This window comes from Kwoniella shandongensis, chromosome 3 (genome assembly GCF_008629635.2).
Source record: "Kwoniella shandongensis chromosome 3, complete sequence".
Taxonomy (NCBI): Eukaryota; Fungi; Basidiomycota; class Tremellomycetes; order Tremellales; family Cryptococcaceae; genus Kwoniella; species Kwoniella shandongensis.
This window is the reverse complement of record NC_089289.1, coordinates 1,742,120-1,768,576: the sequence shown is the minus strand read 5'-3', so window position 1 is coordinate 1,768,576 and position 26,457 is coordinate 1,742,120. Positions and strand designations below refer to the sequence as shown.

At 47.7% G+C, this 26,457-nt stretch overlaps 4 protein-coding genes across 4 annotated transcripts; 2 read left to right on the top strand and 2 right to left on the bottom strand.

Moving 5' to 3' along the window:
- Positions 1-610: 610 nt before the first annotated feature.
- Positions 611-5,402, top strand: CI109_101986 (calcium-translocating P-type ATPase, PMCA-type; the record flags this gene model as incomplete). Its single annotated transcript, XM_032007701.1, has 10 exons — positions 611-1,615; positions 1,672-2,260; positions 2,313-2,675; positions 2,726-3,539; positions 3,592-3,661; positions 3,715-3,902; positions 3,954-4,085; positions 4,140-4,964; positions 5,016-5,063; positions 5,123-5,402. The coding sequence occupies 10 exons, from the start codon at positions 611-613 to the stop codon at positions 5,400-5,402; spliced, it is 4,314 nt and encodes a 1,437-aa protein (XP_031858047.1).
- Positions 5,403-13,673: 8,271 nt separating this feature from the next.
- On the bottom strand, positions 13,674-17,383 carry CI109_101985 (uncharacterized protein; the record flags this gene model as incomplete). Its single annotated transcript, XM_032007703.2, has 14 exons — positions 13,674-13,856; positions 13,937-14,105; positions 14,169-14,640; positions 14,704-14,823; positions 14,880-14,920; positions 14,979-15,175; positions 15,234-15,382; positions 15,443-15,533; positions 15,583-15,617; positions 15,672-15,795; positions 15,854-16,209; positions 16,280-16,364; positions 16,419-17,098; positions 17,158-17,383. 14 exons carry the CDS (start codon positions 17,381-17,383, stop codon positions 13,674-13,676), a joined length of 2,928 nt encoding a protein of 975 aa, XP_031858049.2.
- A 336-nt stretch (positions 17,384-17,719) lies between these two features.
- On the top strand, positions 17,720-18,280 carry CI109_101984 (mitochondrial import inner membrane translocase subunit TIM9; the record flags this gene model as incomplete). Its single annotated transcript, XM_032007704.1, has 4 exons — positions 17,720-17,785; positions 17,932-18,027; positions 18,120-18,201; positions 18,258-18,280. The coding sequence occupies 4 exons, from the start codon at positions 17,720-17,722 to the stop codon at positions 18,278-18,280; spliced, it is 267 nt and encodes an 88-aa protein (XP_031858050.1).
- An 86-nt stretch (positions 18,281-18,366) lies between these two features.
- CI109_101983 (uncharacterized protein) lies at positions 18,367-19,628 on the bottom strand (the record flags this gene model as incomplete). Its single annotated transcript, XM_065967058.1, has 4 exons — positions 18,367-18,759; positions 18,821-19,360; positions 19,488-19,507; positions 19,580-19,628. 4 exons carry the CDS (start codon positions 19,626-19,628, stop codon positions 18,367-18,369), a joined length of 1,002 nt encoding a protein of 333 aa, XP_065823130.1.
- Between the last annotated feature and the right edge of the window lie 6,829 nt (positions 19,629-26,457).

Sequence of the window (26,457 nt, the reverse complement as noted above, 5' to 3'; positions counted from 1 at the left end):
CACGGTGGCGACATTAGTAGAGCTTGTTGTATATCTATCAACAAACAGATAATTCCCTCATCTTGACAAAAACAAAAAGAAATCAACCAATCGCTCGTTGGCTCACACACCAGCTACACGCGGGAGTAATAAGGGGTACAACGTCAAAAAACGGTTCAAAACCTCTTGGTGTCTTGGCATTGACGCATTAACATAAAATCATCATCATCACCGTCATCGTGGTAACAACAGATCTGTAACAACTTGTCTCTCATCATACAGTTCTGCCAAGCCTTTTCCCATTTCGCTCGCTTGGAATAATATCACACCCAACACTACAGATCAACCAAAACAACTTCTTTTGGAACCTGCGACCGCCCCTATTCAACTTCCTCTTCGTTCTCTTTGCAACTTTGCACAGCTATTATTACATTCATCTGATATCACGTTTCACCAGCCTCGCTATTCAAACGCCAGATATCAGACATATATAGATAGCAGCCAATTCACAGTCTTCTTCGTTCGCCACTCCATGTATAGGACGAATTGAACGAAGGAACATCCCCACTCTCAATCACGCACATCCTAGCTGCCTAGGTTGGCTATTACCATATCGACGGCGACAGTCACGATGACGCCTTCCGCTCCCCAACTCATCATCACCACCGATCTCGATTCCCCCGAACAACACTCTCACGCCGACGCCCCTGTCGCCCCTCCCCTCGTCCTTGGACCTCCCATCGACGATAATGCATCACCCACAAACACCGCCAGCACCCCGCCACGCCGGGCAAGCGGTGCTCTCGCTCCCAGTGATCCATCGCACCTGTCCCCCTCAAACGCGCGGCTCCAGCCCAGCCAGAACGGACATTCCCCCTCGCCATCATACTCTTCCGGTCTCACTCCCCCTTCTCCAACTCTCACCAATTCATCGGTTCACTTCTCCGATGAACTCCCCACCCCTACGACCCCCACTCCCATCGGCAAGACTTCCCTCGCCTTGAGAGATAACCACCCCACTAAAGAGTCCGGTATGGAGACTCTGGAGGAGAACGATCCTCAGAGACATAACCGTGGCTGGTCAGTCGGGACCTGGTCTACCGAAGTTGGCACCGATGAAGGCGCAGCTGCCGAGCGTAAGAAGCAAGAAGCTCTTAGCCGGATGACTACCGGAACCACCGCCAAGGAAGAGGAGAAAGAGGAGGACACAGGCAAAAAGGGCAAGAAGAAGAAGATGAGCAAGGCGGATAAGCTCAAGGCAGCAGAGGAAAAGAATGCTGCTGCGCATCTCGATCCGGACAAGGATACCACCGATCCCACTCCTTTCCACGAGAAACCTTCTCGACTCGCGATGCTCGTCGATCCCAAATCCCTCGAAGACTTGGAGAAGATCGGTGGAATCAAAGGTCTCCTGGATGGTCTTGGTGTGCAAGGCAACAAGGGTTTGATGATCACCGATAGCCATGCCGACGGCGGTGCTCCTAGAAGCTCTGCGGATATGCCAGCCGGAAACGGACCTCAATGGAAAGCGAACTTGGAAGAGAGACGTCGCGTTTACGGAAAGAACGATTTACCTCAGCGAAAGAGTAAGAGCTTGCTCCTGCTCATGTGGATCGCATTCAAGGACAAGGTCTTGGTGAGTTTGCTCGTCGCACTCAATTTAAAAGTTCACAAGCTAACAGCTCCCTTCAGATCCTTTTGTCCATCGCTGCGGTTGTCTCGCTCGCGCTTGGTCTGTACCAAGATCTCGGTACCCCTCCAGAATACATCTTCAACGATCAATGTCCCCCACCAAACGGTTGTAAAGAACCTCAAGTCGACTGGGTCGAAGGTGTAGCTATCGTCGTCGCTATCATGATTGTCGTCCTCGTCGGTTCCATCAACGATTGGCAAAAGGAACGTCAGTTCAAGAAGCTCAACGAAAAACGAGAAGATCGTACGGTCAAGGTCATTCGAACTGGTAACGAACAAGTCATCAATGTCAAGGACCTCGTCGTCGGTGACATCTGTCTCCTCGAACCCGGAGAGATTATCCCCGTCGACGGTGTCTTCCTCCGTGGTCACAACGTCCGATGTGACGAATCAGGTGCTACCGGTGAATCGGATGCAATCAAGAAGTTCAGCTATGACGAGTGCATTGCCGAGCGAGACCAAGTCGGTGCTGGCGGCAAGCTGAAAAAGGACTGTTTCCTCATCTCAGGTGCGAAGGTACTTGAAGGTGTTGGAGAATACGTCGTCATCTCAGTCGGTCCCATGAGTTTCAACGGTCGTATTATGATGGGTGAGTCGGAAATGTGTGCGTGCAAAAGATCGACTACTAACTCTACTTGTAGCGATGCGAGGCGATGCCGAGGAGACCCCTCTTCAGATCAAGTTGAACCATCTTGCGGAGCTCATCGCGAAACTCGGTGCCACCGCTGGTCTTATTCTCTTCGGCTCTTTAATGATTCGATTCTTCGTGCAACTGAAACAAGAGCCCGGAAGATCGGCCAACGACAAAGCGCAATCTTTCATTCAAATCCTTATTATCGCCGTCACTCTGGTTGTTGTCGCTGTACCCGAAGGTTTGCCCCTTGCCGTCACCCTTGCCTTGGCCTTTGCTACGAAGCGAATGACCAAACAGAATCTTTTGGTCCGAGTACTGGGTTCTTGTGAAACTATGGCCAACGCCACTGTGGTTTGTACCGACAAGACTGGTGAGTCAATTGCGCTGAATGGCTGCGACAGAGCTGACCTTGTGTCTCAGGTACCCTTACTCAAAACGAGATGACTGTCGTCGCTGGTTCTCTCGGTGTACATGGTAAATTCGTCAAAAACCTCGTCGAAAACGCCGCACGATCAAACGCAAACACAGGAAACGAAGATTCAACCCGTGACGACTTCGCCTTCGACATGGACGACTTCAGTTCGAAAGCATCTTCCGAGATGCAATCTCTCCTTAATGATGCTATCTGTATGAACTCGACCGCTTTCGAGGACAAAGACGAAGAGGGCAACCTCGTGTTTGTCGGAAGCAAGACCGAGACCGCACTCCTTCGATTCGCCAAGGAATGCGGTTGGGCCGACTACAAGAAGACCAGGGAGAGCGGACAGATTGTTCAGATGATCCCGTTCAGTTCCGAACTCAAAGCGATGGGTGTCGTCGTCCGAAATGGCGACAAATACCGGCTTCATTTGAAGGGTGCCAGTGAAGTCCTTACCAAGAACTGTGACAAGCACGTCGTCGTCCACCAAGATCGACCTGATGCCGAGCTTGAAGCCACCGCATTCAACGACGACACGAGGGGCAACATCACCAAGACTATCATCTTCTACGCCAACCAAAGTCTCCGAACTATTGCCCTCTGTTATCGTGATTTCGAGCAGTGGCCACCAGCAGGTGTGGAAAAGACTGCGAATGATGAGGTTCCCTACGAGAAGATTGCAAAGGACATGACTCTTATTGCTATCACTGGTATCGAGGACCCTCTCCGACCCGGTGTCAGAGAAGCCGTGGAGAAGTGTCAACATGCCGGTGTCGCCGTCAAGATGTGTACTGGTGATAACGTTTTGACTGCGAGGTGAGTCTGACCGCACATTCATCCCCTGAATTGATGCTGACATTACATACAGGTCTATCGCGAATCAATGTGGTATCTTCACTCCCGGTGGATTGATCATGGAGGGTCCCGTCTTCAGAAAGGTATGTTCAGATTGTATGGCAGGAAACGATAGCATGCTGACAATCAGTAACAGCTTTCCGACTCTGAACGTCTTGAGATTGTTCCTCGTCTCCAGATTCTCGCTCGATCTTCCCCTGAGGACAAACGTCTATTGGTCAAGACCCTCAAGGGCATGGGTGAGGTTGTCGGTGTTACCGGTGACGGTACCAACGATGGTCCTGCTCTTAAGCTCGCCAATGTCGGTTTTGCTATGGGTATCGCGTGAGTTACACAGTATTGCTTTGGCTCGAATATTCACTAATGATCACGCAGTGGTACCGAGGTGGCCAAGGAAGCTTCGGATATCATCCTCATGGACGACTCGTTCAAGAACGTTGTACTTGCTATTATGTGGGGTCGATGTGTCAATGACTCAGTCAAGAAGTTCCTCCAATTCCAAATCTCGTGAGTGCAGTTCTATAGATCAAACGGTATAGTAGCTGACTCCAAAACCTCCAGTGTCAACATTACCGCCGTCGTCATTACCTTTATCTCTGCTGTTGCTTCCTCCGAAGAACAGTCGGTCTTGACCGCCGTTCAGTTGCTCTGGGTCAACCTCATTATGGACACCTTCGCCGCCCTCGCCCTTGCCACCGACCCTGCTACCGAGTCCTCTCTCGACCGAAAGCCCGACAGGAAGAACGCCCCGCTTATCACTGTCGAGATGTTGAAGATGATTGTCGTTCAGGCTCTCTACCAGATCATCGTCTGTTTGGTCTTGCATTTCCTTGGTTTGCGTATCCTCGGCTTGCCTCACACCGATCAGAACCAGACCGAGTTGAGCGCCTTGGTATTCAACTGTTTCGTCTTCTGTCAGATCTTCAACCAGCTCAACTGTCGACGATTGGACCGAAGGCTCAACGTCCTCGAGGGCTTCTTCCGAAACTACTACTTTATCGTTATCTTCCTCATCATGGTCGGAGGTCAAATTCTTATCATCGAGGTTGGTGGTGCTGCTTTCCAAGTCACCCGACTTGGTGGTCGAGATTGGGGAATCACGCTCGTCATCGGTGCCATCGCCCTACCCATCGGTGCCATGGTCCGACTTCTTCCTACTCGACCTTTCGAAAAGTTCCTCGTCGCATGTCGAATCTATGCCGATCCCAACAAGCTCCCTGTTGTCTCTCCTGAGGCTGAGGATGAGAAGTTCCAGTACAACCCGGCTTTGACCACGGTCAAGGACAACTTGTCGACTTACGCGAACATCCGAGGTGGTCGATTGAGGGCAAGTTCTATCGTTGCCAAGAGCCGGTCGTCTCGATTGAAAGATGCGGACATCCAATTGTGAGCATGATCTTGATCGTCAACTTGAATATCACTGACGAACACACTTAGGCCTTCGCTGTTGACTATGGTTCCTACCCTTGTTGCGGGTACTGTCGGGTAAGTTGCACTTCCCCCCAATCATTCACCACCATTTGCTAATCCTATTTTCCTCGCAGTGCTGGTTCTCACTGGGTCGCTCACTCCAACTCGCTCGGTCTCTCCAACCCTGCCGGTCACGACCCTTCTCGATCTACTGCCGAGCTCTTCCAGGGTAAAGTCCAACTCCATCCTCAGACCGACCCTAACGATCCTCTCTACGCCAAATTCGGTATCAAGGCTCCTACTCAGGATGAGAAGGACGCCATCGCCATGTCCAAGAGCAAGAGTATCGCAATTGAGAACAACGAGAAGGACGCCGCGAAAGCTGAGAAGCATAAGATAAAGGGGAAGAAGTGATAGGTGTTTCTGTGACAGAGAGGGAGATGTTGTATCATTATTATTCATATATATATATATACACGGTATCGATTCGATATAGCATAGGAATAAGACCTTTTGGAAAAGTAGATATGGCGTCGATGTGGTTAATTATACTGGATTGGCGGTCGCAGATGATATAGATAACAAGCAATGCATGCTGATTTCCTAGAATTCTCTATCTCGAACGTCGTGGTTGCACTATCTCTTCTCATTCTATCAAACATTCGAGCTACTTGCCAGCAACCGAACGAAGCCCCAATAGATGTATTGTCGGCAAAGCTCAGGTGGTAGGGCTAGGCGCTATTGACGTCTCCATTGACATTATATGACGCTGCGGTGCGCTTAGGTGTCGCGTGTCGACATCATTGTGTCGACACTAAAAGACCTGACCATAGGGAGGCACGTTTAAAAAGGACTACACACTGAGACGTGTTTTGTAGACCAGAGGTTGAAAGGATACCTATGGTCAGGGGTACAGCAAGTTTGGCTAGTGTGAATGCTATGACATAATGCATGTAGGAAGCAAGGCTGAGGACAACAAAAAGATGAAAAGAAGGACCAGTTGGGGACTTTCCTGTTCAAAGCTCGACTGCATTCCAGTGAGTGATACTTAAGGAATTGGTGGGTTTTGTGCAATCTGACATTTACCTCAATACAATTCTCTCGCGCTTCAGTCACATCACTTCTCATAGTCTTGAGAGCTCTTTGACCTTTGTCATACTCTACACCTACCACATACAACACAAATGTCTGATCTAACACACAGTTACGCAGGCATGCACAGACCATGGATGCCACACCTGGAGGTGCCAGAGACAGAAGCTGAGAGAAAAATGCGAGCGGAAGCTACAGTGATAGAAGCAGAATGGAGAAGTGTGAGGGAAGGTAAGTCCCAGTTTGTCTTTCTTGTGTATTATTCACTGTGACTAACATGAAGCTATTGTGGATTGGACCATGGCAGATCAGACCACCAAGTGTAGCAAGATAGCCATGACTGACACCCACGTTGGGTTACGTCACAGGACGGCTGCAGATGTTGCTCGTCTCACAGACGCTCAGCTGGGAGAGTTGGTAATTTCCTACTCACAGGGCAAGCAGACCAAAGCAGATTGGGCAGCATGGTTGAACAAGGAGCAGAACAGCGGGAAAGTCAGTGTGATACGTGATCTGTCCTTGGCAGAAAGGATGCTCTTTCCAAAGCTGAAAAATCTGAGTTACTGGCATAAGACTGCTCCTTTCCTTCGCGGAAGCAATGTCAAAGGGTCAGACCACTCAAATACAAATGAAGGCAAGGACAAAACTTTGGAGTTGATGTGGGGGAAGATGTTCACATGTCCAACTGAAGCCTTGATTGATGTCAATCAGGTCGCGGAGTGTGTTCCGACATTGCTTCAGTCAACATCCAACCTACACCCATCTGAGATCAGCTGCGTTCAAGCTTATTGTATGGCTCTTGATCTCGGATTACTACCACGTTCAAGCTCCACAACCAGCTATGGATACCCCAATGACCCAGAAGTTGCCACATACCAGGGATACACACCTGACTTTGGGTCTGCAAGTGGCATGTCTTCATCAGCACCTCCTCAAGACTGGCAGCCAGATGAGAATTTGATTATGGAGCTGTTTTAGCAAGCAGTTTCACAACATCATCCCAGGTTGTCCCTGTGATGGTGACATCTAGATGTCACCAATTTTGTGTCTTAGCAGTCTGTGTTATTGGTACAGGAAGATTTTGACATGGTTAGACAGTGGAGATGTTAAGATGATGTTGAAGGGGTGGCTGTATATATGTAATGATAAAGCGGTCCAGTATGAGAGTAATGATGAACTTGGTATCTCACGTGATGTACTGATAGTAGAAGGCATGGCAGCTCAGTCACTTGACAACATTCACACTATACATATTTCACTCACAACAAAGCACACTCCTCTGTTCAGACCTATAAATATGAGACAGTTATATGACCACTCACAAGAGCACAACATGAGTTTCAAGATCGCTGCCAGTTTCCGGAGAAGGTGTGCTACAAATCCAAAAAAAGCCCTGCTTGATGTCATCAGTGTGTATGACCGCTCTGAGAGGTCCGAGATGGCAGTAGGAGGAGAGCTTAATCATTTTATATCAGGAACTAGATGCTAATGACAATCACCATTGAAGGAACCCCACCCCATGGTCTTCAGTTCCTACCACTGAAGAAAAAAAGACCAACTCCTGGGTGGACCCACCAGCACTGGCATGGATACGACTCAAGAACAACCAATCAGCTGGCATCTGGACCAGCGGCAGTCCACTCCACCTCGAAAAACTCGCTACTCTATGGAGATGCTTGTAATAATGCATTGCCCAGCCAGTGGCCAGCTACGCTATCCGAGTGTTGCATTGCACTACTAAAAGGTCACGATAATTGGGATTCTGCTGAACCTCCCAATTCTGGCTATATAAGAATGTTGGTCTTGATGCATCCCTATACCTCACAAGTTCAGTCTGAATGATGGCACAGGGTGCAACGATCTATTCATTTGATTATGGTCACGAGAACAACAGTGTTTCGCCCTTGTTGTATGGATGACCCGGGTAAAAATGCCAATGGCATCAACAGTGACAGTGACAACAGTGACAACAGGAGGTTTTGGGCTGAGACCGACCATGCAACTGTATGGGTAAGACTCAGATGGAGATCCATAACTAGGGAATCTAACAACTGACTATAGAAATGGTGGGGTATCTATACCTTGTTGTAAAACTACCAGGAAAAAAAGAGAGAGACACATGGTATCAGCCTTCACCACTGGAAAGGTCTGGTCTGCTATCAGTCACTTGAACAGGATTGGATCTGTATCTGAAGTCAAAACACTATTCGAGATTCAAGTCTGGTAGTGTGATATGAATGCCTATTCACTCATGGAAAGTGGAGCAGAACACCATCCGCACCTCTGATCGCATCTCATAAATAACTCTGCCAATAACATGCACAAATATGATAGTCTGGACAAATGTGGCAAGAATCTTTCACTCATCTTCGCTCAAGCTTAACTAACCTTCAAAGAACAATGAACAAGCTGCCTCCCTTCAGTAACAGTGGCCTGGCTGCCCTCACTTGGTGCTGTGACGGCTTGCACTCTGCTTGCTTGATGAAGATCCCAAGCTTTGGGGTGCAGTGTACCCACTGCCAGAGGCAGTAGATGCAGTGAAGGAAGTGAGGCTGTCAGTTTTGCCTGCCAGCTTCTTCATTTTCTCTGTTGGACAAAACCACACAAAGAGAAGGGTCAGAATAGCAGTGCTATCACAGTGAGAAAGATGGGAAATACACACCAGTTTCAGATGTAGCATACTCCTTGAGCCAAGCACTATGTGTTTGAACATCTTCAGTAGAGCCTAGTGGAGGTGACATTTTGGTAAAGGTAAAAATGGAGTGTAAAAACTTCAGTTGTTGTGTGATTGTGTGGAAGTGTTGGAAAGTTACTGCAGATATGGTGACAAGTACTTGAAGAGAATTTTTGGGAGTCAAGGTGACTTCAGCTCTTTTATAGTAAAAGGGGGTACTCAACTCAAAAATGTTGGGGAAGTAGGAAACAAACCTCCCACATAGGATGAGCTTTTCAGGTGAAAGGTGTATAGTCTTACTTGCTATGATGCAATCTCGGCGCATTTTGGTTGATCAAAGGATATCACATTTTGCATTCAGCCTTCAATCTTTTGGGGACGAGGGATATGGGAACCATGCTTTAGGTCATGATCTGATGAAAGGTTTGGAACCTTGCTCTGGATGAGGTGATCTGCGGGTTAGCCAAAGGATCACCATGTCTGATGTCATAACTTCATATCGTTTGGGTGCACCCCAAAAGGATTTATGTGGTATTTTTCAGATGTTGAACAACCGGTGAAAGGACGAGATCATTTCTCATAATGATGTGATCAGGGGGAGAAGATCAAGGGATATGTTGATGTGTTACTGAATGCAAAGTGCTGGGGACAAGTACGTAAAGATCATTATTGGGTGTCACAGACCGTCACGGACTAGGGGGGATCTGTCATGACCTAGTACAACTGTACAATCACGCCCCAACTCGGCCCCCGGACAGTGCAATTCACCACCTGTCATCATCTAGTTCGAAGCCGGCACAGAGGTGACCGATGTAGGAGATGGCCAACTCAACTGATGAATTGTTCCCACGGTTCTAGTAGTATCACTTGTACTTATATACATGAGCACATGACCCGTACATAGTTATTCCTATGACGGATGTATATTCCTCTGTCTAGTTCACTATTATCGTACCAGTGAAAAATTCTACTAGTCAGTCCTGAGTCTTGTATATTCAGTACTCGACTCATACAATTCATGGTAGGACTTCAACCTACTCATATTCCGTATTATTTGCAAAGGCCCGTCAACAGACCTGCTCCTGACAAGGGGGGCTAATTCTAAGCAGAGAGAGCAGCATCTTTGTGTACCTTTCAGACCACACCGTGCTACGACGAGAACTTGTGACGACTAAGCTGATTACTAAGCAAAAGCTAATTAAGTGGTGAAAAAGCTACAGAAAAGCTGACAAAAATATTAGAACGCTCACTCAGCACCAGGAACATCGCTGAACAAGAGTTGCTGAATAAGCAGAAAGAAAGTAAAGTAGACATGAGTGGTAAATCTGGGTTTTGCCATTTAGGCAATCATGGCACAGCATCCTGACAAACAGAGGATAGACGAAGGGACAGCAAGCTTGGAATATGCAATGAAACTCCTCAAGGCATTCAGTCCCATCATCACAACTAGGCTTAACAGCCTTCTTGTTATGATCTGTCCTTGATGACCTCCAAGAAGTCAAAGACAGATAGCAAGTAGAAGTTTACCAAATGGGCGGCAAAGATTTTTGCCACTGGGTACTTATGACTTGGTTGGAAATGTGATGACAAGCTTGGAAGGATCCCGCATAGATGTACAAGTTGGAGAGTGAAGGTGAGGTCAAGGAGTAACTTATGATAATTTGATCCTTGGGAAGAAGGATCAAAATATGTTCTACAACAGTATGGTCTTTTATACCTTATTTCCACTAAGATAGATTGTGGCCAGCTTACTAAGCCATCATCTGTAAAGCGCTTCTCTACATTGCGTCTCTACAGTGCTTCTGTAAAGCGCTTCTCTACAGTGCTTCTCTACAGTGCTTCTCTACAGTGCTTGGTACAGTGACAAGAGTGGGATGCACATTCAAAGTATGCCGCATGCCACTATTGGTTAATGACCAGTCATAACACTTCTCATCAGTCTCATTATTCTTACAATCTACAACATCCCCCCCTTCAATTATTTATCAAATACATACACTTGCATATCATGGAGCTGTCCAGAAGGTATGTATCAATTTTGCAGTCCAGAAAGCCAAGATGGACTATCTACATGCGCGAAGCAACAACAGATGGCGAGAAGCAGATGATCGTTGATACTGTAGACTTAGAAGAGGTGTACACAGCTTTCAGAAAGAGTAGGTCTTACTTTGTGTAGCTATCATCGAGTCGCTAGGATCATGAGCTGATCAATCTTGCGGACATCACACCCATTCAGAACAATCAGTTCAAATCAAGGGAGTTTTCTCTACTGTACGTAGTACATTACGCAGCATGCCAATTTTGGAAGTGGCCAGGTTGACAAGTGCAGATCTTAAAAACATGGTGTGTAGAAAAGGCAGAGGTGAGAAAGCGGTCCAGTATGAGCATCAAGATGAATTTGGTTTGTTACGTGATCTGCGCATAGCAGAAAGCATGGCACTCAGTCACTTGACACAATTCACATATCACAACAAAGCATCTCCATTGTTCTCACCAAAGAACGTCATATTACTATCTAGCCACTCACTGGAGGACAACACAAATATCAAGAGCTCTGCCAGGTTCTGGGGAAGGTGTGCCATACAGCCAGAAGAAACTTTGCTTGATGTCAACAGTGTGTATGACCGCTTTCAGAAGTCTAATGTGGCAACAGAGGGAAAGAGCTTGATTGTCTTCTATCGGGAGAACCCAGATCCCAATGACAAATACCATGGAAGGACCCCCCTATGGTCTTCAATCCCTAATACTGTGAACAAAGGCCAGCTCTTCAGTGGACCATCAAACACTGTCATGGATACCACCCAGGAACATCCAAACAGCTGGCACTCGGACCACAGGCATTCCATTCCACCTCAGACATGTCCAACACTGCTGACTCCAGGAATCAATGACCTGTCTGCATCCTATGGATCAATGTCTGGAAAACCTTTACTTCTGGGACTGCGCACAGATACCCTGTCCATTACTGACCCCGATAGGGAATTGGAGCACTACCCTTTGAATGACAATGACCTGTCTATTCTTGGTTATGACTCATTGGCTCCTTCAATTCCATCTGCATCTAATGCAGATCCTGGACGTGCCAAATACCTCCTAATGTCCCGTGGAGCAGCACAAGAGCAGTCATACACAAACAAACTGGGTGCCAATCATTCTCGGGCTAACCACGACTTCTTGTTGGGCTTGGCAGTTCAACCTGATCCGCACACAGCTCTTGCACAGCCAGGCACATCATCCACTGTTGTTACCTCCCCATCTCCACAGCCTTGGTATGAGCAATCCCAACATGGAATCCAGGATACTTGCTACCCAAGTGCTGGCTACACTCTGTTTGGCTGTGACACAGACTTGCAGCCACATAGCACACATCAAAGCACCATGATCAATCACAGTTCATATGGTTTAATGATTGAGTTTGGACGCCCAGGGTGGATCAAGCACACAAGACAGGCAGAGACTGAGGCTGAGAGGATTACAACGGAGCAGGTTTATGACACAGAGCGAGAATTTGAGAAACTCTATCAAGGTATGTCCTGCTTGTATACCATTTCATGGCTGCATGGTAGATGCTTTGATCAGTTGATCAATTCCTCTCTTTGCAGGACAAAGCCAAGGTCACATCAAGAGGGCCATGACTCAGGCATACTTCTCACTGCATGGGATGCGTACTCAGGAGGTTGCTAGGTACACCAAGGAAGGTTTGCATGCGACGCTATACACTACTGGAGCTGATCATCTAACCGCGGACATGGTTGAGACGATGTGCAAACTTCGAATTGGGGAAAGCATGATCATCAGCCGCCTGACAAAATTTGATTACAGAAATAGCCACTCACCCCTGCTCCAAGCTCCAGCCTGCCGTGATGCTGTCAAACTTGTAGGCATGGAGAACCTCAACAGATCAGCTGAACACTGGGGAAAATATGTCACCAATCCACAAGAAATGTTCCTTGATCTTGAAGCTTTGTACACTGACTGGATCAGCTCAGGTGCAAGTCTGGAAGGGAAAAGCTGGGTTGATTTCTACTGTCAAAACCCAAAAGATGAGTACAAGTATCATGGGAGGACACATCCATGGGATCCCAACTGGATCATTGAAGAGTGCGATCAGCAAGACTCTGGAGAGCAGAGTATGTTGGCTCATGGGTCAACTATCCCATTTGATTCAGGTGCAGTTTCTGATCAGATGTTGGACAACTTCCCAATCCTGGACGACACAACACAAAAGGAGCTGGATGACCTGTTGTCAGACTGTACAGGAATGTATCCACAAGCTATAGGCTACAACACAGACAACAATGAGCAGGCATGAGGGAGACTGGTGGGTATATAGGGTGTTTCTGTTGGATATGGTTTGGTTATGTCTCATGGTTTTGATGGTGAAGTAAGTGTAGATACCACAATGGAAGGCACTGTTGGTGAGAGTGAGCATGGGTGATCTGTAAGATATGGTTTTGATACTTTTTGAGGTGATGGAAGAGGAGAGGCTGTACACATTCTAGTCGTAGATACATCACTCGCTTTGTGCATAGTAAACCTCATGTTTGTTCGGGGTTCGTTCTCATTCCATGATCAGCTGCAATGGCCGACTTTGTGACAAAAACACGGTCGATTGTTTCTTCTTGCGGCTATCTCGTTGAAGCGCACAATGATCGTACGTGTAAATCAGTTAATGAGAGCCTTCCATTCTGACTGATGTGAGCGCGACGTAGAGAACAAGACAGGCGATGAAAGAGAGAAGAGGGGACCTATCGTATGAAAACCCAAATCGGCGATCCGTTGACCTGAGCGAAGCTTTGCCCAAGGATTGACTTCGTTTCGCTCACTCTTTCAGAGGTCTTTTGCACAATTACTTATCATGCGCCGCTATCTGCATATGCCATCGCTTACAACCTGTCCTAATATATCGCCGTTGCCTTCTAAACTACCCCAATCATCTTCAAGACCCTACCAACTTGAGCTCCTCGTCCCTTCACCGGAGCTTGCTTGACTCCAAACAGTCTGACAGTCGTATCTCGCCATATTCCGATACTTGTCAGGCCTGCCACGTAGATGTCGCCCCACAAGAGTGAGGTGAGCCAAACGCATGAAGCGGGTGACCACTAGTACGATCAGTCAGTATGGATCACCTTACGAGCGTATGCTCTACAAGCAGAGGTCGTTGGCGGAAAAGGAAACTCACTTGGAACCGACGAGGTACGATAGGAGGAGCAGGCGGAAGGACCTCACTCAGCGATACTCCTTTGAGAATGTTGATGACCTTGGACGAAGGTGCTCCGACTCGAGGCTGGGTTTCCTGGATCTTCGGCAGCAGCTCCGAGATCGCCACGAGAACAGGGTCAAGCGGTAATCTATGGTCATTTCATTTCTGTAAGCGAATTGCGCAATTCTAATAAGTAAGTGAATGAACTTACCCTTTCTGCCAGCTAGAAACCCATTCTTGCGTCGGGATGTAGCCATTTGGTCCCACACCCGCTTGAGCAACCTTCATCAACTCCTCGTCGGGGATCTCCGGTCCCTCCGTCGTCGGCGAAGACAGAGACGTTGTCGACTCGGTTGCCCTCATCTTCCCGCGAGCTTTTTCACTCAGTGGTTGAGTATTGACAGACATAGGGGGTGGAGGAAGAGCACTTTGAGTAGACTCAGCCAACGGATCGGAAGACACGTTGAGATCACCGGGAGTGGTGAATGGCTGAGGGTCAGACTCTGGAGCCTCCTCGGTGGAAGGTGATAGGGGGCGACGACTTGCAGGACGTGACGAAGAGTCGTCCTCGGCGTCCACGTCGTGGTCAACTTGGCCCAAAAGCGCAGCTTTTTCCGCAAGCATCTCGAGCTCCGAGTTGGTCCTATGGAGTCCAGGACTCGAACCTGCATTCTTCTCGATCGCTAGAACGTAAAAGAAAGCCTATTAGTATTGAGCTAGTCAAAGCATCCGTGAAGCGCACGTACCAGCCGCACGGAGAGCTTTGCGTCGCTGAATGTCCCGCAGACCAGAAACGAGGGTGAATGTGGCGAGCGTCTGGAAGTCCTGATGAGATCGTAAGATAGCATAGACGAGGTTCGGGTTTCCTGAACATGACAAAGGACGTCAGCTGTGATCTGTAGACGATGATGAGGTCACTCACGATTCAGCTGGTGATACAATATTGAGTTGAATGTTTCCAGCCTGGAATAGCTGTCAGTACGGAAAGCTCGAAAGAAAGTAGTAGTCATGGCGAGCTCACAGATAGTACACCAATCTTGGATGTCCTTCGTCAGCGAGCAGGAAGTTGGGCGATGAGAAAGCCTTGAACAGCTGTAACAGTCTAGTCGAAGCTTGAACACCGATGTCCGTAAGGAAAGGCGCAACGTTTGCAATACTGATGGTGAGAGCAGGGAAAAGAGGATTGAGACCGGGTGTTGTGGCAATGGAATAGATTGACTAGCATATCAATTGTGAGTACTTCCAACCGGGGTGTTAAAGCCGTAAGCAGACCTACGACGATCAAGAAGTCGGCAGCAGAGCCAGTGACAGCCCACTTCGACGGAATGGGCAGCCGAATATTCTGATTAAGCGAAGAGCCAAACGCCTGATCGGCAGAAAGGGTTTGGAGAAGGTATGATAGAAGACGAAGGAGGCCATGATTGGCTGCGGAAGAACAGCGATGTCAGAAGGGTTCCCTTTAAGCTGAACGGGACAAGTACGCACAAGGGTCATCCTTAAGCTCCAGGCAGGTTACCAAGATATAACACATAATATCAAGAGCTTTGCCGGAATCGAGGACGTATTGGCGGAATCGCTAGATAACAGGTTAGAGCTAACACCAGATGGGTACGGAATATACATACCTTGTTGAGGTCAATCATTCGCCAGAGTAACATGTCTACCAAGGAGATATCAGTGACCATATAAGGGTAGGTTTGAGTACCAAACTCACATGTCTCTAGAATATATGGGATAGGCGTCTTGCTACCAGGCAGGTAATTGTTCAAGACGGAGTTATGCTCTTGAAGAATACCAATGATACCGTCAAGGATGAAAGAGAAGTCCTCCTTTCGATGCTAGACGTCCAACGACAACGTCAGTATAGTTCGCTGACGAGGTAGGGACGCTACTCACCAACTTGGACACAAAATACCTGAACGCATTCTCCTCTTTCCCGTCTCCCATACCTTTTTCGCCTTCGACCTGGTAGTCCAGGGCAACGAGTAATACCATCATCGACGCTCTGACCAGTGTCCGTCGTTCTTCGGCCGAGTTCGATATCAAGTGGTTGTAAGGCAAATGATTACCGAGACCGAGGCCCGCAGCAGGTTTCACCGGAGCGAGTGAGGTGTTGAGGAACGAGCAAAGAAGAGAAAGGATGAGTCGACGTTCGAGCGAGTGCGTGAGATTGTGAAGAGGAGGATTGGGTGTTGTAGCTAGAGCGTGTGGCGGCGTGTAGATGGTGGTGGAGAGAAGAACGAGGAGGAAGCCTGTGAGCAGGTAGCAGTATAAGCGTCATCACTTGCCCCTTGTTTGTTCAAAAGCACAATGCCGACTCACGAAGCACTTCGGTCTTGTTGTGGTCAAACCCGGCGGTGCTACCAACATTGACGGTACTGCCCACTCCCTTCTCCCAGATCACGTACTAGAATACAAGTCAACTTTCGGCTCTACCGCGACGCATAGTTGTGCAACTCACGTTGATCTTCTCAGCGACATTCTCCCCCTTCACGCTTTCAGGCAGAGTGAACCCCGCGCAAAAGAGCAAATCCACAGTGCAACTGAATAACCTGTCGACCAAGCATGGCACGAACTCTTCATCTTCATCCTCTAGTGTGTCTTCGTCCTTGTCCGGTGTTGGTTGAGAGAGCGGATCATTGCTGACTCCCTCTGCTTTCGTAAGAGTCGCTTGACCGTCTACTTTGGGTGCGGAAGCAGGACGTCCGATTGTCGCTTTGAACGCTCTGACTCCTTCGTCGATCTCATCCAATTCTTCAGCTTCCGGTTCGCCTTCCGAGTCCGAATCTTCGATCTTGAACTGCCCATCCTCTTCCGGCCTTCCATTTTCCGCGCTGACGTTCGGTTGTTTGTGGTCCTTCTCGATCCGTTGTCTGCTCCACAACCACTTATCGGCAAAAGTCTCTTCATCCACCACACCTAATGCGCGTCGTTCTCGAGCGTCGCCTTCAGCTTCATAGACGACTACGATGATACGACCGAGCACTCGAAGACAGTTGAGCGCTTCCTTTGATAGATCTTGGTTCGTCATGACCGGCGAGTTTGGGAACTGCGATGAAGGAAGCAAAGTGAAGAGGTGATGGGAAAGGTGCAAGATGAGGTTGGCCAGGTTCTGCGGTTGCGAGCTGAGAGCTTGTCGAACTAGATGGGGAGACTGTCAGTCTCATCAAGAATACTCGTTGTGACTTTGCAAGACTCACCATCCTGAACGGATATGAGCGAGTACACGTCCGCAGCGCTGTTGAACAAGCTATAATATTGCGCCCAGTATGCGACGTCCGACACCGGAATTACCTCGTCGCTATATAATCGCTTCACGCCTCCTTCGCTCGACTTGAATTTCAGCTGAGCATCTTCTTGAGTGGAAAGGAAGGGTAGTCCGATAGCTTGCGGAAAGGACTTGAACCCAGGTAGGTTTTTGAACATCTCGCGGGAGACTGTCCTGACTCGAGAAGAAAGCTCACTCGGGTGCTCGTGGACGGTTTGGGAGAGCGGTGTAGTGATGGCTTGTCGATGTTGATTTGATGAAGAATGAAAGGAGGAAGGCATCACCGTCGCGCCTGTGTCTCTGTTTTTCTGACGTGGCAACTTGTATGGTGGCGGCGGTGGTGGTGGAGAACGCCGCAGCAGCGGTGAAGCAGCATTCGGCTTCGGAATTTTGAACACACTCGTCGCTTTCCAACCTTGCTTTGATACTGTCATCTCAGCCTCTCTTGCAACTTCTAGTTACTGCAATCACTACCTCAACACAAAACAGCCAAGATGGATTTCTCACAGTTCAACGGCGCCGAACAGGCCCACATGTCAAAGGTCATCGAGAAGAAGCAGGTGTGTAGCGATGTTCTTCTGGTCGACCTTCTCCCTCTCGTTACCCCGAGACTCCTTTACGATCGTTCCTCAATCGCATGCCATGTCTTCACTTTTCGTTATAATCTCACACAGCATGGATGCTGACAGTTTTCAAATGTGCTCAGATGCAAGACTTCATGAAGCTCTACTCTGGCTTGGTTGAGAGATGTTTCAACGCTTGTGCCCAAGATTTCACAACCAAGGCTTTAACGACCAACGAGGTGAGCATGTCACTCTCATATTCTCAAGAATGATCTATCACTCTATCCGTCATCGTGAATGTATAGGGACTGCAGCTGACTTGCGTCTGTAGTCCACCTGTGTTCAAAACTGTACCGACAAGTTCTTGAAGCACTCCGAGCGAGTGGGAGCGAGATTTGCGGAACATAATGCGGGTGAGCGGTTATTTGTCTCGTTTGGCAAAGCGATTGAGCTGACAACTGTTGTGCAGAGCAAATGCAAGGAGGAAAGTAGGATTAGTAACATGTATCCATTCACATCTCATCGGGTCAGGCTACAATATCAAGCTCGCGGCTGTATCGAAAGTGTAATCATCTGGACTAATACCGCTTGCCATACCATTGCCAAATTATATGCGTGAACGAGCTATTGATACTCTCCTTGATCTGACCCATCAGAAACTCTGATTCAGGCTTCCAGAAAGAAGAGACCATCATGATCGTACCGCCAATCAACCAAATCCACATCCACACCACTCCCAGCGGCCCTCCTACCCGCTTCCGTTTGCCTGTACAAAGCCAGAACTCTCGTTCGAGCACACATCCGAGACCGTAGATGAAGAAACTGGAAATAAATGCGGGGAAGTTGAAAGATCCAGTGACAGCGTAGAAGAGGGGACTGTGAATCAAGCCGGAAATTAGGAAGAATGTCAAGATATAGAGAGATCGGGGGAGAGTGAAGGGAAGGAATGATAAAACGAAGGCGATGGGTTCCTTATGGATTGAGCAATCAGCTGATACTCAGGCTATGGTGAAAGAAGTCGCCGGTGCTCACTCTCAACAACTGATGCCATCTTCTCCCCCAAAATTCGTTGAGGCTTGTCGCCAAATGCGGTTTATTCGATATCTTTGGCCATTCCTCACCTATCCACAAACCCGATCCTATACCCAGTAACGCAAAGAGGTGCCAAGCCAAGCACAAACCATGGTACGTCGCTACACCTTGACTGATCGCGATCAAGGCATCCACTCCGATCTTGGGGACGTCGTATTGATGTGCGACAGCTAATCGGAACGCGGTGTATGATGCCGACGGATAATCTACCATCAAGCGAAGGGAAGGATAAGTTAATATGTCGGAAGCGATGACGTGGTAGAGGAGGTAGAAGAAATGATAGTGGAGGAAAGAGAGGTATATTCTCGAAGATCGAGGTAATGGCGGTGATGGTGGCAGGTTGATGAGACGCCAATTGACGAGCAGGTCAAATGTCCGCCAGATTCGACTCGCTCGTAGGCGGGTATATGGAGGTGGTCGAGGGAGCGGATGAGGATCAGGAGGAGACGAGAAAGCCCATCGCGTACCAGGACCTATGGCCTGATAGAAGGAGCAATCAGCGTCATGTATCGTAGCGTGGTACTTGGCTGTTCACCATGAGAAGCTATCCGTGCACCAGATGGTCAGCTTGACATCCTCATCACGTCATTGCTTCGGACTTTCATACCAGGATGTATGCTAGAGCTCCTATGAGCCAAAGACAAAAAGAGTCAGCGGGTTGTCCTCTCAGTCCATGCGTGTCCCGTCATACTGTCTCACCATTCATGTCACGCAAGAAGACATTGTAGCCCGTTAAGGCTACGGCCATACACCAGAGCGGTTTTCTTCTGGTGGGAAATTGTGAGAGGAAAACGAGCAGGATCCATTGTGAGTATACGCTTGCACTGTGGAAAATGGAGAGAGTCCCTTGCGAGAACATCGCAGTGGTGAACGTGGACGACTACCTACTAGTAGTCAGGTTACTGACATTGCTAGCTATTGTGTGACACCGTAGTCTCCGCGTTATCTATCACTACGTCCTCACCGGTGGTATTTTCGGCGCCGAACCGGACCAACGGAGAATGTCACGTGTTTTCATCCGCCTCAAGTCCGTCAGTGGCGTTGATTTGACAAATTGTTGTCTGTCCATAGCTTTCCAAAGGCACAGAAATAGCACAGCCTTTTGAGGAGCAGCTTCAAGATTGGTGATACTTCAACCCTGTGTACATCCTGGTGGCAAAGCCACAGCGGGTCATGGACTGTCAAACCTCAATGACATCAACAACTAACACAGTATCTCACAGAGTCAATCTACAACATAAAACAATATTTTCCACCAGTGAAAGGGCTATTGGGGACAGACATAGAGAAACCCATTGATGTGCTACCCCTTTTTACACCGCTGAAAAGATGAACCAACCCTTTCATAGTTTCAAAGGATGCAATGTTGATCTTTTGTTACTCATCCCCTGCAGTTTGCAATTGACAATGTGTCAATGTATCCACTGATTTTGTCCCCCTGATCACATCGCCATGTTCACTGAAATAAACCATTCAGCCATCAAGATTTTCCACATGATTCCTTTCACTCTGTTTCACAGCAATTTGAAGCTGGAGTGTCTTATATAGTGTTGCATTGTTCATCCCTAAGGTAGATCCTAAAGAGCAATGACCAGATCCTTTTGCCAGGTCAAGACTGGCAACATGGTTCCTTTCCCCTTCTTTGCCACCAAATTGCAGCGCATAGATATGTAGAGGTATCCTTTGATCCTCTACCCCTACCCCCTGATTGCATCATAGTGGGTGATAGGCAGCACCTTTCACAGAAGACCTCTCACAATGGGGATTTGTCACATTTTTCCTCTACATGTACAGGTACTGAGTCAAGCCCTCTCCCAATGTCTATAAAGAGGCCTGTGATCAACTTGGTTCCCAAGCTAAATTATTATCTGAACCATTCACCACCATATCTGCAAGATAGACTCATTATCACCACACCCCCACATCTCAACTGAAGATTGTACTTGATCATCACAACTCCAACAATGTCAGCTAGCTCAGACTCAACAATCGAACAAATCCATGACGAATTCTTGAAAGCCGTCAATAAAAAAGTTACGAAACTGGATGGTGAGTGTTGGCTTCTGCTCTTTCTGCTGGCAACTCTGTCTGACTCTCCTCCTTGTCCATGAACATCCATTAGAAATGGAAAAGTCTGGTGGGTCTTCAAACACTGGAGGTTCTTCAAAGTCAGGATCAAAAGCTTCAGGCAGTGGCTTCACTGCTGCTGCAAGCTCAGCACCTTCCTCAAAGTACCGTCCTGATGATCCCTACCGTGTCAACAAGATCCGGTAGTCAAGATATTACTGCAAGAGAGGGTGATAGCCTGTCTATCTTTACTGCTAAGTGGTAGGAGCGCGAGTGGTAGGAGTGTGAGGAAGGGAGGTGAAGGTTATCTTTTGCATTTGGCCAGACTATCCTATTTGTGCATGTCATTTGGTAGAGTTCTAGGAGATGTGATCAGAAGTGCAGATGGTGTTCTGTTCCGCTTTCCATGAGCAAATAGGCATTCATGTCCAAACTATCATACTTTTTGCTTAGAACAGTGTCTTGACTCGAATACGGACCTGATCATGTTCAAGTGACTGATAGTAGACCATGCCTTTCCATTGATGGAGGATTATACCGTGTATCTTTCCTTCTTGTTCCTGGTGATTGGGACATACACATACCCGTATACATGAGAGGACTCTGCAGTCTGTCAGACTTTCTATGACATTTCGCCAAACTAAACCTTGGCTAACAATGTCCCTTGTTATCTGTTGCATCTAAGGCAATGGTCCAAGTCTGAATGGCTGCCATTGAATTGGGTATGTTATCAGCTTGTCAACAGGAAAAGAGAACTGGATAGGATTGGTTTCAAAAGAACAGGAGCTAGAAACAGAACAGCTAGTTGTCAGTTTCAGGCTGATGTGTGACTGTTGAGTGCATTATGCTAGAAATTTGACTCACACTAAGGTCATGGCAGAGAGAGGACATTTGGAAAGAGAGAGCAGGACCTCTACCTGATGTTCAATCAAAGACAGGTCTGTTTGGTTCACTTGTGCTTGTAAACAAAGCATAGAACAAACTTAAATGTAACAAAGATGGATTAGATTGGGTATGGTAGAATAGATACATCACGGTGTAGCACTCCACCGTAGGTCTCTTAGTAGGCCTAGCGTGGTACCACCGAGGTTCGACGGAGAAGGGCTAACCGTCCGGTTCTCGTTCAACCGCTCTTGCATTATTACTTCGTTCGAGATTCGTTTGCGTCTAAGTCGAGGAGGGGTAGCGTGTCGTACTCGTACATGTCTCATAGTGCTGTAGAATTATGTGTGTACTATTATCTAACTACGGTCTAACTAACTAAATAACTACCGAAAGGGGAAAGGAATATGTGGATTAACTGCTAACTTCCGCCGACCCCAAGGCGTTCCTTCTGAGGAAGCCAGGTCGAAGGTCAGCGGAACTACTGTCGAGAGTGTTCTAGGTTGTCGATTGAAGTTACTATAAAGAGTATTAGAACATCCTGCTTTATTCCTCTCATAGAAGCTATCTTATCCCTCAACAAAGCTACGCCGAGCCTCCGTCAACTTTCGTTCTGAATATTCATGTGACTCAGCGGAGTCTCCGTCGATGTCCGCTCCTATCCTCGATGGACCTTGTTGTACCACAATGTATCCCTCCGTACCGGTGTGACAGTCATATCTAATGGCACACAAGTGCTCGGGCCCAACAGGAAGCATACTTCACACACAAAAGGTCTGGTCAAAGCCTACTAGTGAAACCAGCCGAGAGGACCAAACCTTTCATCAGTTGAAGACCAATGCCATGCATCCTTTCTGATCCTACCCAAAAGCTGGTATGATGAAAATCACTCTCTGATCTGAACAGACCTCTAGTTTAGAACCTGATTCCCACTGGATCTAGGGTATGTCTGATGCTCAGGGTGACTTTGACAAGGTCTACAATGAGCTGTCATCGAGTGAGAAGTCTATCTCTACACCCAGCTTGGCAATCTGACTGACGCATTTTTTAAAGGCTGTTTGCACTGTAGTGAGACCCAAAAGAAAAGTCAACAGAAAGTCATGTACAATACCTATTTGGAATTCAAAGATGAGCAGTGGTCCTCTAAACAGGTTGCCACCAGAATCAATCACGGAATGTTTGGAGAGCATGCAGACAGGGTCTTGCAGGCTGTCACAAACCGTCTCCATGCACAGCAAGGCAGTGACAACCTCAATCAGTCAACAGAATCGAGTCAGTCATTCAAAGTCACAGCTGCTTCACTCAACAATGCTTCATATGTCTCGTCACAGTTCCAATTTCAACCAGCCCAACCAAGTGCACCGACTTGCTTATCTGGTAAAAGTCAGGTGTCTGACTTTACTGAAGCAGACACTCTGTTTGACTTCAGTGCATTCCCTGATTCCAGCTCCAAGAAGTGAACAGAGAATGATGTCCATGACTCTGAGGTGGTTTTGCTGTTAGCAGAGTTCATTAATTGGGGCATTTAGTGTTGTGAATAGTGTTTATACCTGTGCAGATGACAAAAGTTTGGACCCGGGAGGCAAGTTTGGCAGATCATTTCACCTGCAATATCAGCTACTGCACAAATTAGGCCCAAGGGTCAGGTCACACGTGGCTGATTGGTACTTTTGATGTGACCTTGTCCATAAGGTACCCACGGGCAGAATGACATTCCAATGGCCAGCTTAGACTTGTACAATGCGCTGTGTTATGACCAGTCCCTTGAAGGTCTGGTTGGCAACTAGAGACAGGATAGACAACAGAGGTTTGAGGGAAGCTTGGATTCACAACTGATGAGGGTGAGCTGTGAGCATGAGCATTGATTGACAACAAGGGAGTTTGCTTGGAAGGATCAGCAAGTGGGGAAGTGTGTGATTGAAGGTCTGAAGAAGACAACGTCTAGGATTTTATGGTCTGCGCAAGGTTTCACAAACTGTCACGGACCAGGGGGGGGGGGGTTCAAGGAGGACAGAACTAGATCAAGGGGTGCCCTACAGAAAGGACGCACCTCAGGCTTGTCAATAGGAGTAGTGGGACTGTAACCCACTGAGGTACAGGAATAGGCCTGGGACTCAATGAGCAGGATGTCAGGTTTGAACTGACTGTGTGACTTTTGATGTGGCAATCTGGCAATCAAATTCAATCCATTGCTGGGAAAAACTAACTAATGGCCAGAAGGGCCGGCTTACATACCTTTTAGCTACAGTGCAAGACTAGAAGTGATTGGCAGGCAAGACAGAATAGACTTGGTAGTTCTCATGAAGTTTGGAACGAGTCTGGACTAACATCGGAACAGAGTTGGCACATAGTCGGTATGATGCCAATATGATAATGGTACAAAGTTTGGAATGATGTCGGTACAAGCTCAGTGTAAGTCAATACAATGTCAGTACAAGTCAATACAACGTCGGTACAAGTCGGAACAGAGTTGGTCCAAAGCTGGAGGTGTGTTTGGAAGTGGTAAAGCGGATCCCTGACATAAGGCTCCAGAGGAGCCGCAGCATAAACTGGGCTTGAACGATGCGACTAGCTTGTTAGAACGAATCAATATTTTGATCCTTGAGGGAAAAGAAAGGATCAAAGTACAGATGCAAGCATTCTTATATATATTTTTGCTATATCCTGCAAGGGTCCCTCATATCCTTCAGTCCAGAGCACAAAGCCTCAGCAAGCATTTGTGTTTTGATCTCCTTAGCGTCATTGCCACACAGTGGCTGTGTGTTCTGGTCGTCCAATATACCACAGAGTGGGACTGCCATTTGATCTCGCCTTACATAATCCCACAAAGTGGAAGCATGTTCTCAAGCCGTGTGGCATGACCGGGTTATGACATGCCATGTTGATGACATCACCTGCAAGGTGGATCTGATGAGTTGATGTACAGGGAACTTGAGTAGAAACAGTATGCTTGGTGCACAGTGGCTGTTCAGGGAATGGAATCTGACTCACAACCATGAACTACATACTGTGGCAAAATGGCCGGAAATGGTAAGGCCAACCAAAGACCTGCTGTTACAAATCATTATGCAGTGAGCTCCTTTGAGTCTTGATGTTAGCAACAACAATTTGATTCTCTGCAGTCTCTGTTGATACTGTATGGTGAGACTGCTATAACAAATGGTCAATGTGGAAAATAGTTATTGGTATCATTAAGGATGCAGCCTGAGATTGCTATAAAACAGTGAGACTTGAAACCTTTCATCATCAACCCCCCATGAGAACATAATCAGAAGGTGTCCTTTGTAGCAAATACTCAGCTTGCAACATGTTAGCAGGGTCATAGGGAATAAAAGCCACTAGTACCCAGGAATTGCTAAGCCTTTGCAACTATCACCGCTGTCCACAACCTGCAATACTCACCTCATTGATTTATCACATTTATCAGAAGACTCAGCACACAGACATGTCCACCAAGACCAAGTCTTGGAAAGAACTCCATGATGGCAGCCCTGACTGTGAGTGATCTATTCCCTTGATCAAACACACACAAAAAAAAGGTGACCAAGGAAGGAATTGTACTATATTTGTTTTGTGCAGCACCAACTCATCCCACAGTTAAGAGTACTATGACGAAAACACGGAAAATATGCTCAAAGATACTTGAAGGATGATGACTCAAAATGGGTAGGGAGGATCATGCATGGGCGACAGCATGGGTTGAGAAGTGGTGGGGCAGAACTAAGTCTGAGGAGGTGAAGAAGCTAAAGGCAAGCGAATACGCCCCGGCCATCTTTGAAGAGGCTGCTAAACTACGCAGCCTTGGACCCTCCACCTCACAGAGTTCAGTACCTGCGATGTCTTACCCCACCACTAGTGGTGCGTATCACAGTCCCAGTTCCAACCCTGACCATCTACCCATTCCTAATGGGCCTCTCCCCCTCCCAAAGGGCTATCACATCAATGATACCGGCAATCTGACAAAGTCACAATCCAGCCATCCTGGCTACTCCACTACTAGTCAGTCACTTGTACGCTTGTTGCTACCCCTGGCTACTCTGTCCACATCCTCTGCAGCCTTGCGCTTTGCTAAGTCCCTCTCCAAGAGCGTCTTCTCTGCAAGGGCCTTCTCCAACGCCTTCTCTGTCTTCAGAAACGCAGCTTTCAGATCGATTTCTCCTCTGCGAACTTTCCTGTCGAGTTCCCTGAGTGTGCGAAAGCTCTCAGGAGTGTCAAAATCGATAAGGGGATCGTGGTTGTGGGGGGGAGTTGTCGGTAGTGCTTGCATGACGGCTGGATCGAGAGAATGAAGCCCCGCCCTTCTCCAAGCTTCTCTTATCTGCCTCTGAGTAGCAGTGGCCTTCCAAGCCCTCTGACACCACTGATATAAGAATTTCTTGGGGACCCTTGTGTTATCTGAGCCGAGCTGATAATCGTCCACCTGTTTGTGATACTCAAGTTTGAGCGTATTGAAGAAGTTGACGTCCAGAGGCTGAAATACACCACTGAGATTGTCAGGAAGGACGAGGCAGACAATATTCCTCTCCCAACACGCCTCTAAGAAGGTTACTTGCACATGTGTATCGAGCCCGTCGAGGAAGAGTAGTCGTCTGTCGCCTTTAGCTCGGTCGCGTTTAGCTCGGTCGCAA